Source organism: Anoplophora glabripennis, unplaced genomic scaffold, assembly GCF_000390285.2.
Source record: "Anoplophora glabripennis isolate ALB-LARVAE unplaced genomic scaffold, Agla_2.0 scaffold38, whole genome shotgun sequence".
Classification (NCBI taxonomy): domain Eukaryota; kingdom Metazoa; phylum Arthropoda; class Insecta; order Coleoptera; family Cerambycidae; genus Anoplophora; species Anoplophora glabripennis.
The window spans coordinates 1,365,205-1,384,398 of NW_019416373.1; the positions used below are offsets into that span (position 1 = coordinate 1,365,205).

Genomic DNA, 19,194 nt, shown 5'->3' on the forward strand with positions numbered 1-19,194 from the left:
AATGGCTCATCATTTTGTATTTTATTGTCAACCTAATATCTGTATTACATAAAAATTTATATAATCTTTGAATAAATATTTATTTATACTAAAATAATTGTGTATGATACTTTACTAAAAGAATAAAAAATATTTGGAAAGAGATAACATTCTGTACGCATATTATGGCTATTAAAATTTTATCTGTTTCAATACATTTTTATTGCCGTAATTTTGGGAGTAATCGTAATTTAAACAAGATAATGACCAATATATATATATATATATACAAACTTTTTTAAAAACAAATTAGTGCCATACATTGGACTTATCGGATTCAAAATGAGTATCAACAAATTTCCATTCGAAATTAGACCGATACAACCTGAACTGGATGAAAAAATCAAGTCACTGTTTTTAGGTAACCGCGGCATTATTGCAACAAATTAATTTTTTGCATTTAATTTACTTCTCACAGGTGAGAAAGACGGATCTGTGGAAATTGGCCCAAAAAAGTATATATTTAGTTCTAAGTATGGCCAGACAGCTGAAACTATATACAATTTTGAAGTGAGATCGGACGATGTGTGGATTGTTACATTTCCCAGGTCAGGTATGTATCTTTTTAATCTGGCTAGTCTCAAATCCAAACACCTTCTGTTTCTAATTAACATTCTGGATGAAAAACTATTAAATATCTAATGAACTTCTTAGGTACTACGCTGATGCAAGAGATGGCATGGTTGATACTGAATGAGGATTACGATACTGCGAAGAAAGTTTCACTTTTTAAAAGGTTTCCCTTTCTTGAGTAAGTAAACAATAAACAGTAGATGAGGCATATAAAGTTATGAGGTAGTGGAATGATTTGGAAAGCTTAGGACACTATATTGCATAAACAAGCAGCTGTCATATCTGATATTCCATTACCATACTCATAATGTGAGTAAAGAATTTTCATAAAAGAAAACCTCTAATGTTTGTATGAAAACCTATTTTCATATTATCGAAATCTTATTTATTTTTTCTATATTTATTTAGGTTATCAACATTGATATCAGACCATCTTATGGCAGAAATAACAGAGGATATAGTGAATGACAAAAAAATATGGGAAGAATACAAAGAGTCATTGAAGCCCCGCTGGGAAATTTTAGAAAATACAGTCGGTAGGAGGTTCATAAAAAGCCATTTGCCCTTGTCGCTGTTACCTCCGACGCTGCTCACATCCGGAGCAAAGGTAGCTATCACAGACCACCTAGACTGGCCGTATCTAATTCCAATGCACGGGTACCAGTGAATGCAAAATCCGGGGAAGTGAAGTGTGGAAGGAAATCTGATCGCGCGCATCTTTAAGCAGATCCGGATTAAGTAATATTTTTATTACATATTAAATATTATATTGCATCTTATGACAAATATTCAATTTTAAGTTTGTAATTCAGAAAATAGTATATTTTAGTGTCATATTAAATAAAACTACAAAATAATTTAAATATATTTATTGTCCTCTAAATAATATTAATTTATTTAATATTTGCCTTTTCGTAGATTTTACGGAATTAAATAATTTGACTTCATGATTTATTCGTACATCGATATACTTTTCACATTCAGCCCTTATAAGTTCTATTAAATGATTACAATTGTTAGGCAAATTATCAAATTGATGTTCATGCAAATTTTCAAATATGTTCACATTCAGAAAGTTTTTTAATACATGATAAACAATTTTATTTTTCTGTAGCCTAGGTGTTCTGCTTTCATCATTATTTAATAATTTTATTAATTTTTATGTTTCTTAGCATATTACTACGACATCTCGAGATGGATACGTCCAACAACCACGATCTTTAATAAAAATTGACTGTACGAATACCGAATCTGAAATTAGTTTTGTTCGAGATTTTTTTATTTGAAAAAAATATTTAATTAATTTTCAGCTATCTCGAAATATCGGGAATTGGTAAAATTTCATAAAAATTCATAAAGACTCACATAAAGTAAATAATTACTAAAATTATTTTACGGTTTTTTTTTTTCATTAATTATTTTATAATAACAATATCATGTTAATCACTACACTATGTGGGCGAACAAAATTATAAAGCTAACCCTGGAAACTTGTGACGTTAACCGAAAAATGGCATACATTTTATATGTTCCTTTTTTTTACTTACCTAAAGAAGGAAACTTTTTGCCTCTCTTGACCAACTCGATCACTTCTATTTATACAGTGTTTTACAATACACTTGCCCATGATAGAACGTCTAATTATCGAAATTACAGCGATGCGTACACGTCAAATGCTAGGACACGACTGAGTGCTGGGCTCCAAATCAGGCTCCAAAGTGTTTTCACCAAAGTCGCTCTATAAGCAAGTCTAGGTGGTCTGTGGTAGCTATCAATATTTACGCGCACGATATCAATAAGCGTACACAATTTTCAGGTAGTTTATATTGCACGAAATCCAAAAAATGCTGCTATATCGAGGTATCATCAAGACCGCTCGTTAGGGATAGCCAACTATGTGGGAAATTTTGATCAGTACTGGGACCTCTTTGAAAAAAACTTAGGTACATATATATTTTTTATGGGGATTTATACAATTTTAGAATTGGTTTTGTGTTTTCAGTTGCTTGTGTGTAAAATTTCACGATAGCCTTTGTGTAAATTTTTACCTCTACATATGTGTAAAATTTTACAATTGTTTATTAGCTCCACATACTTGTAACTTGTTTCAGTATATTTCACACCATATTGGGAACATTTAGAAGAAGCATGGCAGCAAAGAAGTAACAAAAATCTTTTGTTCTTCTTCTACGAGGATGTGGTAAAGGTAAAGACAATTAGTCACTGTACCCTTTTATTAGAAATGTCCTATCTGTACACTACTTAGTGGTGTTTTTATTAACTGTGACAAATTTTTAGGATTATAAGAAGGCTATTGTGGAACTGTCGAATTTTTTGGAAAAAACCATGAACGAAGAACAAATATCGAAGCTAGCAGACTACCTGCGCATAGATAATTTTCGTAACACAAATCTACAACAAACAAACACTATGGTAAAGCTTATAAGTTTGAGAGGTCCCTACCAACATGTTAGAACGGGAAAATCCGGTGACTGGAATGACTATTTCACCCAGGAGCTTGACGCAAGAGCAAACAAGTGGACAGAAGAAAATTATAAAAATACTACATTAAGATTTCCAGTAAAATTGTATTAATTGGAGAGTAAAATACAGGGTGTCCGGTAAGTACCTCCTAATCTCTCGGGAGTGTATAGGGGAGGTCAAAATAAAACTAGTCCTTCCTATAATATTTTTTCCTAATGTGCCCCCTAACGGAGTTATGGGGGGTCAAAGGGGTACCTAGAAATTAACGTTTAGGGTTATAACTTTGAAACCACCCTGTATATTTTAATAAAATTTTCGTACGTTGTATTACACATGGAGCTCTACGATTTGATGCTAAAATCAACTTTTTGCTATTATCAGGTGTCCAGAAACGGACTGGCCCTATCACAATTTTTCTCAAAATTTTGACAGAAGTAATTTTATCAAACTGAAAATATTATTATTAGATACTCTGAAGGTTTTTCTTTAAAAATGGTACTCTTTATTTATTTCGAAAAAATGAACGGTTTGCGAGATAAATCGGTTTTGAAAAAAATTGGTAACAAATACAACAACAATTAAAATTTATTTTTTTACAATAAAATCATTCCCGCTAGTGCCAGCCTACAGATTCACCATAAACATTTACTGGTGGTGAATTAAGGGAATGAATAATGCCGTTTCTTGTAAAATCAACATCTATGACCAAAATACATCTACAAATTATTATTGCTCTTGTCTCCATGGAGTTCTTTTCTATTGTTTTCGTTGTTAGACCCTGTTGATTTTAAAGTACTTGTCAAAGGCGCGTGACAGAATAAAAATTCAATTTTATTGTGGTATTCGTTTTAAGCCGTTAGAAATAACATTTAAAAATGGAAGAATATTCCTGTGCAGAATATGCTGATATGCACCTAATTTATGGGGAAGCATTATGCAACTCCGTGGAGGCAAGAAGACTTTATGAGGAAAGGTTTCCGGGTCGACATTTGCCGAGTCCAAAAACTTTTGAAAGAGTTGATCGTAGTTTAAGAGAAACAGGTAAAAAAAAATAGTGAAAAACGTTAGTGAAACTAATTTCTTCCGAATCCTTTATTTAGGAAGCTTTTTGCCACGCCGTGGTGGAGCAGGAGCCCCGAGGAGAGTACGAGACCCTCATGTAGAGGAACAAATATTGGAAGACGTTGCTAATAATCCTTCAAATAGCATAAGGAAGCTTGCGGCGCAAAACAATGTTACAAAATGGGCTGTACATGAAACTCTGAAAGAACAATTGCTTTACCCGTACCACATCCAAAAAGTACATGCTATGTCTCCAGATGATTATCCAAAAAGACTTCAATACGCCAATTGGTTTTTACAGCATCATATTCGGAATCATAATTTTGGTACATCTATTTTGTTCACCGATGAAGCAGGTTTTACAAGAGACGGCATAATTAATTCGCATAATCTACATGTCTGGGATGAAGAAAACCCTCACGCTTTAGTTCAAACTCGCTACCAACAAAGGTTTATGGTGAATGTGTGGGCTGGCATTATCGGGAATCATTTGATTGGTCCATTTATTCTGGAGCAAAGACTTAATGGTGCTCTTTATTTGCAATTTTTAGAGGAAAATCTAAATATTTTGTTAGAAGAAGTGCCCCTTCAAATAAGAACTGAAATGTGGTACATGCATGACGGTGCACCACCCCACTTTGATCGTTTAGTACGTCAACATCTGACGAATGTTTTTGGTGATCGATGGATAGGTCGAGGCGGACCTGTATTATGGCCACCTAGGTCGCCCGACCTAAACCCATTAGACTTTTTTCTGTGGGGTCATTTAAAAAATAACGTTTATTCAACACCCGTAAATAGTAGAGAGGAACTTCTGCTGAGGCTAACACAGAACTGTGACCATCTCCGCAATAATCACGGAATATTATTTCAAGTGCACCGGGAAAACATTCGTAGGATTAGAAAGTGCATTGAAGTACGGGGTGCTCATTTTGAACATCTACCGAAGTAACATTTAGGTACCTTTGTTCATTGTTGAATGTTCTTTGTTGCATGTCTTGTAAGTAAGTTATTTTTCAAATGTTATTTTTAATTGGTCACTACTTGCTCATAAAGTATAGCCAACCCGTTCAAAGATTTCTGGACTTGATAAAGTTAAAGAAATTAAATGCATGAAATAATATGTAAAAAAAATAAATTTTAATTGTTGTTGTATTTGTTACCAATTTTTTTCAAAACCGATTTATCTCGCAAACCGTTCATTTTTTCGAAATAAATAAAGAGTACCATTTTTAAAGAAAAACCTTCAGAGTATCTAATAATAATATTTTCAGTTTGATAAAATTACTTCTGTCAAAATTTTGAGAAAAATTGTGATAGGGCCAGTCCGTTTCTGGACACCTGATAATAGCAAAAAGTTGATTTTAGCATCAAATCGTAGAGCTCCATGTGTAATACAACGTACGAAAATTTTATTAAAATATACAGGGTGGTTTCAAAGTTATAACCCTAAACGTTAATTTCTAGGTACCCCTTTGACCCCCCATAACTCCGTTAGGGGGCACATTAGGAAAAAAAATTATAGGAAGGACTAGTTTTATTTTGACCTCCCCTATACACACCCGATTAGGAGGATTAGGAGGTACTTACCGGACATCCTGTATATACTTGTACTTATAATTGAGAGTATTTCGTTTTATTATCGGTATTATATTCACAATTGCTACCTGCTAGCCAAACATTTCTTCAAAATTTGTGAATGTGTGTCAGTGAAAAATTAATAAATAAAAATTCCTTGTGTGTAATTTGTGTATTTGAATAGAGATAGCATTTTTAACTATTACAAAACATTTTTATTGCACTGCTTTCGATTACAATATTAAGTTAAACAAAGATAACGGTCACTATATTTTTTTTAGGCGAATTTTGTTTCTAGATTGTGGTCATCAGTTTTAAGATGAGTGCCGTCAATAAATTTCCGTATGCAATAAACCAGCTAGAACATAAATTAGATGAAAAAATTATATACTTAGTTATGTTTAGGTAACTGCACAATCACAGCTGCTTATTTTTTTAAATCGATGTATTTAACTTCATGCAAATTTTGATATGTGGCAATGAAGGATTCGTGTGAAATTGTACCAAAAAAAAATTACTTAGCTACAAATACGGACAAGTTGCTAAATTAATTGGAATAGCAATATTGTAATCAATACCCTGTATATTGTTCCAATTAAAAAAAAAATCGAGACACGTCGATTTTCTTTTCAAGGGGGACACATGATGGCGTATGTTTTGGTGTCTTGGAAGCTACCCCTTATTAGGGGGTGTAAAATACCCTTAAACTTTAAATGACACTCTATGTTGAGTCACACAACATTTTAAAGCTTTTTCAATTGCTTGCTAGTGAAAAAGGATTCATTCTGTGCGTTGCAATATTATTTATTATTCCTCACGTTAAAATAATATCCTGGTATATGTCGAATATTTAAATTTTAATTAGTAAAACAATTTTATCACATTAATTTAACTAAATACTTGTAATTATTTCCGCGTGTCATTGAATTTCCTCACCGTTATATAAAATAATGCATTATATTATAACATCCGTAAATTCCAAATTAATAATTATAATAATTTCACCAAATGGTTTTAAAATTTTTCCTTTGTTCTACCGATTCGACAAATATATACCTGAATTATTATTCTATTTAAATTATTTTATAAACTAATTAGCCCAGTTACTGTAGCTGAAAATATAGTAATACCTCCCAATTTTTTATAACTGCATCGATTTTTCTCAAACTTTAGAATTAGGCTCATCTTACCACTCACTTCAAAACTTATATATGCGCTAGGTGTACTTTTTGTTCTTAAGGGGTGAAAACCACCCTTATTGGAAAAAAATAAAAAATACAAATTTAAGTATTTTATGTAATCAAATCTTTTTTATTTGTGCAGTATGAGTAATTTCATGTGCTACCTAACATGATACTTAATGTATCCCAAATTTTCAACCCGGAAAAAGCTTTAAAAAGCACCCATTGGATGAAAATAACATACATTTTTTTTTTCAACTTGAAACGTTTTAATCATGCATTTTTATCAAATTAAAATTGATTTCTTGATTAAAAAATCTTTTTTATCGATTGCAACTTTTCAACCCTTGAAAATACCCCTTCTTTCGAAAATAAAATGAAAAAATATTATTGAAAGAGTAGAAACATTTTAAATGTGCATTCGTATTAAATAAACATTTATTCCCTTATTATAATATAGTAGTTATAATATAGTATAGTACTGGTTTATTCGAATATTTACATACTAAATACGTATATATACAAAAAAGATCTAAGTGCTTCAATATTCTTGTTTGACCTAAATTTTCCTAAAATTATCACCTATACACGTGTTTATTTTTTTGACGATAACTTTCTTACTTTTTAAGATTTTTAATCGCACAAAGGCTCATTTTGAAGGGAATTGTAAGGGCTACGTGAACTGTTGAGATGATCTTTTTTAAGCCCTTCATTTTTAAGTTTGAAGGGTTTAAAGGGCTCGAAAAGGGTGGTTCTCTCATTCATATGATAAATTAAAATGGCGATATCTCGATTAATATTAATTTTAGAGGAATAAAAAAATTAAACAAAATCTTCAGCAAAAATAAAGCTAAATTTTTTTATTCTTGTATTTTTCTTCGTACACCCCTTAATTTTTAAGTTACAGCGTAAAAATCGAATTTTTTTAAAAATTTGAAAAATTAACATTTTCAAAAATTAAGTTTTTTTTTCGAAATCATGCTTTGTAAGTGAGCCAAAGACCCAGAACATATTCTTATAACATAAATGAAGAAATCTGTAAATGAATTGCATTTAATTTTAATTCTGTCGCCAAAGGCACTGATTTGTTTATTACTTTTTTCTTAAAAAAAATAAGACTATCATGTTAATTCGACCATATTTCCGTTAATTTTGATTCTAAAGACTTTTAAAACAGCTCATTTTAAAGGTTTTTCAAAGTACTTTAAAAAAGGTCCAAATTGTTTTTTTCCTAATATTTATGGTTTTGGCGTTATTTAACGTTAACTGGTTCCAATTTAGTTTTTAGCTAACATATAATAATAATGTTTGAAAATCCATAACTCGGTTTATATTGTAATTAGAGAAAAACAAAATAGCGCCATTGGATTTGTTTTTTTATTAACTTTCTTTTTGTTCATTGCAACTTTTTCATTGAATCCAATGGTTTTAGAGTTATTTGCAAAAAACTATCTGAATACAAGCACTTTTTTAGTAAAAAATCAACAATTTCAATGATAAATTACTCGGAAAGTATTGGATTATCCAAAAAACTTTATATAAAATTTGTTACTTAAAATTGCCTCCTCTGTCGATTCCTCTGGTTATTTTGGGCGTAAAATTTTCACCCCCAAGAAGGGGTGGGAACCACCCCCAGGGCAAAAACACACTTCGGCACTATATAAGTTTTGTTCCTTGAGGCATTCCCCACATTCAGTCAAAATTTCACGTCAATCGGTTCAGTTATAAAGAATTGGGAGGTAAAAACCCTGAGTAACTGGACTAAATAGGCAGAATGTTATCCCCAACTAATTGGATAGTGTTGTGTTTTAAAATGCTTCAAATAATAGAAAGAACTAATTTAATCAGCAATGGTGTGGAAAATACTAGAAAATAAATCCTATAAGTTTTTAGCTAAATGAGCAAGGTCAAAATTCTTATTCTTATCTTATAACAGTCTTGTCAGATGTTGAAATAATTAAATAGAATTTACTTCATGTTCAACCTCTGCAAATTGATGTTTCGAAATGGGTTCTATAAAATTTCCATATTTAATTGAACCACAAGACCCAGCAGTGGACAAGAAACTGAAAGCTCTGTTTTTAGGTAATTACCAAATAAATGTTCTTATCAGTTTGATTTATTTTTTGCATACTTTTACTAGGACAGCGGAATATTTCAGTAACAATAGGACCGAAAAGGTTTGTGCACAGGCTCGAATATGGGTTGGTTGCTGAAAGAATATATAACTTTGAAGTCCGGCCAAGTGACGTGTGGGTTGTTACATATCCGAGATCAGGTACGTCAATGACAATTTTATGGAACCTCTGTTATACGGGTTGTCATCGGAAGTGGGGTTCTTAATATACAGGTTGTCCGCAAATTTCACCGACAACGCTTGACTGCATATTCAGGACGATAAATAAAAACGATCTACGAAAGAGTTAATTAAAAAATTTTTATTATTGAGTTACAAGCTTTCAAATTTGTCGAAAAAAATAGTCTAGTCACTGAAGGCGAAATTAAAGTAAAAGCTCCCAATTTTTCCGGATAGCATGGATTTTCCTGAAAATTTGCATACAAGCTCATCTGACCCCCCCACTTCAAAATTTATATTGTCTAGATGTGTGCTTTTTTCTATTTGGGGGTGAAAACTACCTTTGTACGAAAAAAATTGCGAAAATCGCAGATTTATGTATTTTAAAGATTCAAATCATGCTCAAATTGTTGGATAAAGTTCCTTTCATGTTTTTTTAATATAAATTATGAAATTTAATTACTTTTGAACCCTTAAAAATTCTTAAAAATTAACCTTCCATGGCCAAAAATATAGAAAAAAAGTTTTTAACAGTTTAAAATATTCTTTTGGTGCATTCACAATGTGTTGCATTTATTTTGTTATTCATTAGAAATCTTACGACTTATTACAAAGTTGCAACCCTTAAAAAACATCCCTTATAATAAAATAAAATATTATTGAAAGATTGAGATGTTTTAAGTAATGGTATAATGTTGAATTATAAATTTTTTATTGGTTTTCAAATGATCTATGATATATTGCAACTTTTCAGCCACCCAAAAAACCCTTATGGAAAACCTACCCTTTATAGAAAAATTTCCTAAAAATTATGTGTGAGTATGATGATATAATTAATTTTTTTAATTTTATTGAATTTATTCTTAATATTTTTTTATTTATAAATAAATTTATATCAAATAAAAACAAAATTATATACATTATAAATGGATACGTGTGTGTATGTATATTATTAAAATACTTACTCAAATCAGTTCACAAGTGCTCCAAAATACACAAAGAGGTAATTTACCTGCACCGAAAATTTTACCGAAAAAATGCGATTAATTTTTTTACCATAACTTTTGTAATTTTAAAGTTATAAATTTACTCAAAAAACATTTTGTAGGAAATTTAAAGCACTTTAAGTTCTGTGATTTGCAGTTTTTTTAGCCCTTCGTTTTTTAGATTTGTAAGCTAAAAGGGCTCAGGAAAGGCAGAATTGGAGCTTAGTTTTGAGCTTCTAACGGTCATAACTAATTTTGTCCTACAAAACTTAAAAAAAAGCAAATTGGCCAGTAAGAAAAAAACCTACAATTTCTTATTCTATATTTTTTTTATAACTGTTAGTTTTTTAAATATTTTGAAAAAAAGGTGATTTTAAAAAAAATTGAAAAATTTTATTCAAAAGTAAATGAATTTTTTTTAAATTTAGGCTTCTAAAATCGTTCAAATTTACAGAATCTACTGTTAATATAAAAATAAAGTAAATTGCAGAAGGAATGCGTTTAATTTTTTTCCGTCGTCATTAATTTTAATACCGATTTTGTTTCTCAAAAATCAAGACAATCATATTATTTTGATTGTAACTTCATTCGTTTTCATGCTAACGACTTCTACTCCACCCCACCACTCAATTTAAAGGTCTTTTCAAGAACTTTAATAAGTGTTATATAAGTTTTCCTCGAAAAACCTTTAATTTTTCCGCTACAGGACGTTGAAAGTTTCGATTATAGCTATCTTCGAAATTGACTTCAACTTCTGGGAGTCATAACTCGGGATCTATACCATCTACGAAAATTAATAAAAAGCAATCTCTTTGCTATTTATTTACCTTCGTTTTTGCTTATGATCAATTTTTGATAAAACTTGTAGTTTTTGAGATATTCGCGAAAAATGGCTCAAAAACATGCATTTTTTGGGCTAAAAATGTTTAGGCGCAAATAACTCAAAAAGTATTGACTGTACAAAAAATTCTTATAGAACATTTTTTGCTTAAAATTCGCCTCTTTATCGAATCGTTGGGTTATTTTTAATAAAAAAATTGCCACCCTCCAGAAGGGGTGGCACCGGCACAGTTGAAATTTCACGTCAATCCATTCCATCCGAAAAAATTGGTAGCCAAAATGCTGGACTATAATACTAATTATTTAATTAATAACTTCATAACCTTTTGCCGATCGCGTTAAAATTTGGCACATTTATTTGGATTATTATGGCGTATTATTTCTTAAAGCTTTAGTCAAATCGATATACTGGATGATAGTTTTTTCCGGTTACCTCTTCCTTTTAGAGTTTAAAACGTTTGCACTGATCGTATTTTTTTAAAACGGACAGCAACATTGAAAAGGTAATTTTATTTAAAAAAAAATATTGTCTCTTGAGAAAATCGACTACAGAAAGCCATTTTTGAGAAAAATGGCGTTATTAGCAGATCTGTACGTTTCAGTTTGCGTAGTAATATCACGAATTTAAAACTTTGAGTTCAATAGGAGATGAAAACAAGATGTTGATGGCTGTGGCTATCAGGTAATGTCATTATTGTCGTGTTTCTTTAGGATTCTCATCACTCCACACATGCAGACTATGAAAATTTACAACTCCGTTCCTTGTAAAATAAGATTTGTCGGTACAAAACTATTTTTGAAACAAATTATTATCTTCTGCGGAGTTAAATGAAATGTCCGAAGAAGTTGCTTTTTTAAAGTTTTGTGAATATCAGTTTTACATACATTTAATTGTCGTGATACACTGCGGACACTTCATAATTTGCATGTTTTATCAAAATAATCTCTAAATTGTACTCGTAATTTTTTTAACAGATACAGTAAACTGAGAAATAAAAAATTTTCCCTTCTTTGAAACTCTATACTTACCTACTCACACTGTATATCTGAAGTTTCCCGTCTTGTAATGCACCCCTCGTGGTCCATTAATATCACCTAATGATGTTTCGGGAGCTACTGTCGCATAAACATCAGTTTTCTGGATACGGAGGGCTGTAACTATCGTAGCGTGTAACTAACACATAACTTCTCTTTGAATCTAACCTACTTTGAACACTCCAATTATTGCTCGATGCTTCGTTACGGTTCAGATGTTGTCTTTGTACCTTCTAAGTCCAAAACTGAACGATAAGGAATTGGTTTCTTGTAATCTTACAACAATGTTTTACTTTCGCTATTTATATTTAAAGGCATCAAGTTTTATTCTAAATGATATATCAAAATTCTTGTAAATAGCTAAATTATACAGGTTAGCCCATCGAAAACGTACCACATGGCATTACAGGGTAGTAATGAACTTTTCGGCAAAATCCAAAAACAGGTAAAGTTTGCTTCTGAGGGGGACAACTTTTGGCGCAAAAAGCATAGCAAAATCTTCAACCCCCTAAGTGGGGGTGCCATCCCCCAAATTTTTTTAAATGGGAATGGGGGTCAAGTGGGGGGTCATTAGAAAGGGCTTTTAATTCTCTATACATCGATTCTTACTTTTTGAAAATCGATCCATTATTTTAGAAAATATGCAGCTTTGAAAATACGAACAATATTTTTGACGAGAAATGCGAAAATCGATTTAATTTTACTTCAAAACTTACGGTATTAGCTTGGTAAATTCCTTCAAAAGAATTCGCTGTTTTTTTTTTTGATTTGCGAATTCTTTAGCCTGATTTTGGTGAGCAAAAAATTGTCCGCTTTTTGTTTCGTATTTAGATAGGCCACAAGAAGTTGCTAGATAACTGTCTTGTGACTTGTAGTTGAAGAGTACCAATACTGCCGAGTCTTTTAAATTGATTAATTATGGTGTACTCAATTCCAGAAAGAGTAGAAATTATTGAGCTTTTTTTCAAAAACAATGAATGCGGAAATCGGGTCGCCGAACTGTTCAACCAACGGCATCCTGAGAAACATGCGTCTGGAAAAATTGTTCGCGAATTGGTGGCCAAATTTCGCGAAACTGGCTCCGTTCATAACAAAAAGAGGCAGGTTGAAAATCCGGTACTAAATGAACCTACGGAAATAGCGGTATTGGGGCAAGTGGCAATGGATAGTACGCTGAGTACAATGCAATTGGCTACTGCGACAGGAGTGAGTCGTACAAGTGTCCAACGAATATTAAAAAAATACAAATTCCATCCTTATAAGATTCGGCTAGTGCAAGAGCTAAATGAAGACGATTTTGATCGTCGTTTGCAATTTTGCGAAATAATGACTGAACGAGCGATAAACGATAATTTCCTCTTTAATGTGTGTTTTTCGGACGAGTGTACGTTCTTCTTGAATGGTTTAGTGAATCGCCATAATTGTCGTTACTGGGCTGATACCAATCCAAGGATTTTCCATGAGACACACTCCCAACACCCCCAGAAGTTGAATGTATGGGCAGGTATTTTTGGAAATTCCATTGTAGGTCCTTTTTTCCTTCCTGGAAATTTGACAGGCGATATGTACTTGGATTTACTACAAAATGTCATCGACCCAGCTCTAACAAATATCATAGAGGACGACCCTGCTTACAATGAACACGAACTGATTTTCCAGCAAGACGGAGCTCCTCCACATTACTCGCTCAATGTGCGCAATTACCTAAATGAGACGTTTCCAGGACGCTGGATAGGACGAAGAGGTGCAATTGAGTGGCCCCCTCGGTCACCCGACTTAAATCCTTTAGATTTCTTTCTCTGGGGGCACATTAAAAGCAAAGTTTACAGCACTCCACCTGATACCTTGGAAGATCTGCGAGGACGAATCATTAATGTATGTCGCGAAGTAACACCGCAAGTGCTCCAGAATGTTCGACAACGGTTTGAAGACAACCTGTATCATTGTATGCAAGTTGGCGGACAACATTTTCAGCATTTACTTGACTAATACCGTAAGTTTTGAAGTAAAATTAAATCGATTTTCGCATTTCTCGTCAAAAATATTGTTCGTATTTTCAAAGCTGCATATTTTCTAAAATAATGAATCGATTTTCAAAAAGTAAGAATCGATGTATAGAGAATTAAAAGCCCTTTCTAATGACCCCCCACTTGACCCCCATTCCCATTTGAAAAAATTTAGGGGATAGCACCCCCACTTAGGGGGTTGAAGATTTTGGTATACTTTTTGAGCCAAAAGTTGTCCCCCTCAGAAACAAATTTAACCTGTTTTTGGATTTTGCCGAAAAGTTCTTTACTACCCTGTAATGCCTTGCTGTACGTTTTCGATGGGCTACCCTGTATAGTCGTCAGTACATCAATCATTGCGTTTTAGTGATACATGCAAGTGCCAAACTTTGCGTGTGCCTTCCTTATAACGAGTCCGACAAACTTTGCTTCTAATGAGTGATGTACTGGGGAGTAATACAAGTATATCCATTTTAGGTACTACCTTAACACAGGAAATGGTATGGTTGATTTTAAACAACGATTATGAAACAGCTGCCGAAGTTGTACTTAACGAAAGATTTCCTTTCTTGGAGTAAGTAAATATGACGATAAAATTTAACTTAGTTTAAACGTAATTTTACAGATTTTCAACTTTTGTGTCCGACGGACTTATAGCAGAAGTGAAGAATGAAATTGGCGACGATAAAGAAAAATTGTCAAGATTTCTGAAAATTATAGAACCACAATGGGAAGTCTTGGAAAGAACTGATGGTCGCAGATATATTAAGACTCATTTACCACTGTCTCTATTACCTCCTGAGCTCTTCACATCAGGAGCAAAGGTTACTATTAGCGTTACTTAAATGAATGAATGACAGAGAAGTGGTCGTTTCTTTTTTCTGTTCTGCCAATGTCATAGAAATTAAAACTGTTGGTATAGACCAGGGCGGATTTGTCGAAATATCCCACATCTTGGATGTAAGAGGGGGCAAGCTAATTTTTGCTGGGATACCTTCAGAACAACTCACATAATAAAAGTGTAGATCCCTAGACGTGGGCGAGGTCCAGAACATTTTCAAAATTGCAAAAATGTTTAAAAAATTTTTAAAAATGCCTATTTTATCTGAGTTTTCTACTTATATCTTGGAACATATGCATTTTGGAAGAATATTGAAGATATAAGTAAAAAACTCAGATAAAATTGGTATTTCTTAAAATTTTTTAAACATTTTTGCAGTTTTGAAAATGTTCCGGACCAAGGGATCTACACTTTTATTATGTGAGTTGATCTGATCTAGTACACTAGTGCTCCTTTATAGGTTTCTTTTTCTTTACTAAATATATCAGGCATCTTATGTGGGCTTGTATAATGTTTTTCTCATTTACTCTAGGTGATTTATATTGCACGCAACCCCAAAAATGTAGTTATATCAGCTTACAATCAACACATAGCACTTAGGGTCAGACACTTTATAGGCGACTTTGAAACCTACTGGGATCTATTTGAAAACAACTTAAGTGAGTATACGTCAGTACGAATCTTACAATAATTAATAATACCTTTAACATTTTCCAAGATAAAAGCAGAATACACGTTGCCTAAATGTTTACTAGCATAATACAATAAATCTTTTTTTTAGTGCCAGGTACACCTTACTGGGAACATGTAGAGGAAGGATGGAAGCACAGGCAGGACAAAAATTTTCTTTTCCTGTTCTATGAAGACATAATTAGGGTAAATTTGTTTATTTATTCGTTTATTTTTTTACTATAACCACTTATAAAATTCAAATCAACTTGTAGCGAATTATAGTAATTTTCAGAAAGAAAATAGCAGATCATTAATAAAATAACGAAACAGTAGCGGCTCCAAATTGGAGCCTTGGAGAACACCTGAATAAGGTTTATTTTTGCTTCTTGGCAACTTTTTTACTTTACTTCCGTTTTTCTTATTTCACTTTTCTTTTTGCGCCCTCTTGTTCTCTTTACGCCTGCTTTCTTTATTCCTTCGAAAATCTTCTCGTTGTTTTGAAATGTGCCACATGCGAACTCGCCTTGTTTCTCTCAAACTGAAAGAGATAGAGAGAGAGAAGAACCATACTTCTTTCCGTAAAAATGACTATTAGGCCAAGCAAATAAGATTTTTACTCAAAAAAAGTCATATCCGCGAGATTATTGTAAAATTGTCTAAAGCAACATAATACAAGACATCTCTCATCTCGTGAGTCAAAAACTTTTATTGGCTAACTTTTCTATTTAAACAAATAAGTGAGGAAAAGTGACTCACAGACAGCTTGTAGGGAGTAAAATTATCTACAAAATGAGACTTGTTAAATTAAAATCGGTTAATAAACAAAAAAGTTATTGCAAAAAAAACAAGAAAACTGCCCATTTTTCAATTTGTTTATAACTATGGCATTTATTGTTAAATTTTTATAAAACCTATGACAAGTTGAGGGTCTTGTCATACTTTAAAAGTTTGCCCAAAGTAGGCGCTGTAGGTGCAATAGTTTTCGCACAGTTCAATTTGTTATACTGTACAGGCGTTAATTTTCAACCAAACATGATTCTGAAAGCGTCATTGTAATCTTAAAGACGTTTTTTTGACATTAACATTCTCAAATTGTGCATTAAAAAACCGTGCGTTTTTCGCATATAAACAATTTGAATAAAATTGTTGCTATTTATGCTACCTCACTGAAAATAGATATAATGGATAGCTGGCAAAAAAATACAAATTAAAAAAAGCACCCTCTACGACCAACAGGAGCCAAGATAAGATTTTTTTAAAATCGTTTTAAATTGTTTATAAATATTAAGACTTGAATTTTTCGCAAAATAAAGTTTACGACGTAAACTACGATTTAATTAACGACTCTTGAGACCTTTAAAGAGAAGGTACTCGCTAAGTAAACTGTCCGGCGGCCGGCGGCGTGGTGGTGTTCAAATTGATGCGCGCTGTAATTTTTGCAATATCTCGACTTCTATTCATCGTAGAAACTTATTTTTTTTAAACTGGGGTAGCTTGACAAAAAAATAACAATGGACATATTTACGAATTCGTAAAATAGCCCTGAACCCCAGAAAAAATGCACTTAATTTTTTTAATTCACAAAAATTATTGTTAAACGAAATATTAAATAAAATTTCAATTTCGGAATTATTTTGCTATTATTAAATAAATAAATGAAGGTATCATTCATTTAAAAAGTTATTTTTTTTTACATATTAAGGCAGTCTTTTCAATATTTTGTTAGGTATTTAATTACGATTTAAATGTAAAATTAAAGTAAAAATTCATAAATTATTTTCAAATTAGCGCCCACTTTTGGCACACTTTTAAAGTATGACAAAACCCTCAACTTGTCATAGGTTTTATAAAATTTTAACAATAAATGCGATAGTTATAGTCAAATTAAAAAATGGGCACTTTTCCTGTTTTTTGCAATAACTTTTTTGTTTATTAACCGATTTTAATTTAACAACTCTCATTTTGTTGATAATTTTACTTCCTATAAGCTGTGAGTCACTTTTCGCTCAAATTGATGGTTTTCCCTGCAAAGTGAAAAAACTGGTTTCCTCACTTATTTGTTTGAATAGAAAAGTTAGCTAATAAAAGTTTTTGACTCACGAGATGAGAGATGTCTTGTATTATGTTCCTTTACACAATTTTACAATAGTCTCGCGGATAGGACTTTTTTCGAGTTTCTCTTTTATTTTCACTAATTTTCCTGTATATGTATAAGCGCGATGGGACTCGCCCATTTTCAATGTCGCTTATTTAAATAATTATTCATTTTTATATCTTGGATACGTGACAACTTCTGATGAAGACATCTCAAACATATTTAATTTTTTATATCTTTTTTGCCTACTGAATAGTTCCATCTGTAAAATATGTGTGTCCTAGGCAGGATATGTTTACAAAAAACAATACTTTTAACAACTAAATACGATTTATAGGATTACAAAAAGGCCGTGACTGAGCTGTCAAATTTCCTAGAGACACCAATGAGCAACGAGCAGACATCAAAACTGGCTGATTACCTACACATAGACAATTTTCGCAAAAATCAGCAGACAACGAACAACTACGGGGAGTTCTTCAGCGTCAAAGGTCCATATCAACATGTTAGAGTAGGACAGTCTGGTAATTGGAATGAATATTTTACAGGACGACTTAAGGAGAGAGCGAACAAGTGGATAAGAGAACATTATAAGAGCACAACATTGAGATTTCCAATTGATTTAGACTTGCAGTCTTAAATAATCGAGAATATCTAGTGGGACCCGTTAGATAATAGTATTCTGCCCCCTCGCCTTACAAGTCCTCGATCTATGGGCTAATCCTTGCAGTTCAATTAGAATAATAAATAAATTGTAATTACTATTATCTAAGATCAAAACTGTTTAATAGGTACCAGTGCTGTAAACAACCAGTAAAGTTTAAGAAAATAAAAGGTAGAATAAAGTATATTAACAACAATTTTTGGATATTTAATCCTATTATGCCACTCAAACCACTTAGATAAGGAATAATTGCAAACAAAAACAACGAAATTAAATATAAATTAAACGTTGTTTCACAAACAGACTTGGCAACTAATATTCGTCGTTATTATTTCATGCAGGTCCTTACAGTGTACAATCCTACAATAATAAAACATTGCCTAATGACGACTACATTATTATAAGTACCACTGCAGTCATTTATTAGCTCACAAGCGGACTATTTTATTCCCAAGACGATAATATGGTTACTTACCAGATCGTCATTCCTACTTAGCATGTAAATAATAAGTGTCGGTAGCATGCGACATGAATGTAAAATATGTTCTAAATTCTCCTTCGGTTCCGATCGAAAATGCGTTGTAACAAAGAATATGTATAATAATTACACAGCCCCACAAAAATAAAAAGTTGTGTACATAGATCACCGTAAAAAAATACACAAGATCTATGTATTTGTGTGTCTGTTTTTTTTTGTGGGGTTGTGTAATTGTTAAACTACACCATATTATTATATTGTAATTTAGCAAAGCTCTTAAAACACTAAAACTGATTTTTAACCTCAGTATTATTCTCGTGGGTGAAAAAAAGTCACTGCCAAGCGAATGTACATTATTGCCGCA

At 32.2% G+C, this 19,194-nt stretch overlaps 1 protein-coding gene across 1 annotated transcript; it reads left to right on the forward strand.

Annotated features, from left to right (window-relative positions):
* The first annotated feature begins 306 nt into the window (after positions 1 to 306).
* Positions 307 to 18,545, forward strand: LOC108905722. Its single transcript, XM_018708719.1, has 14 exons — positions 307 to 400; positions 458 to 592; positions 694 to 790; positions 1,021 to 1,219; positions 2,429 to 2,555; positions 2,724 to 2,818; positions 2,911 to 3,204; positions 8,915 to 9,002; positions 9,061 to 9,195; positions 14,558 to 14,654; positions 14,706 to 14,904; positions 15,454 to 15,580; positions 15,703 to 15,797; positions 18,026 to 18,545. Exons 1-14 carry the CDS (start codon positions 322 to 324, stop codon positions 18,326 to 18,328), a joined length of 2,070 nt encoding a protein of 689 aa, XP_018564235.1. The 5' UTR covers positions 307 to 321; the 3' UTR covers positions 18,329 to 18,545.
* Positions 18,546 to 19,194: the final 649 nt, after the last annotated feature.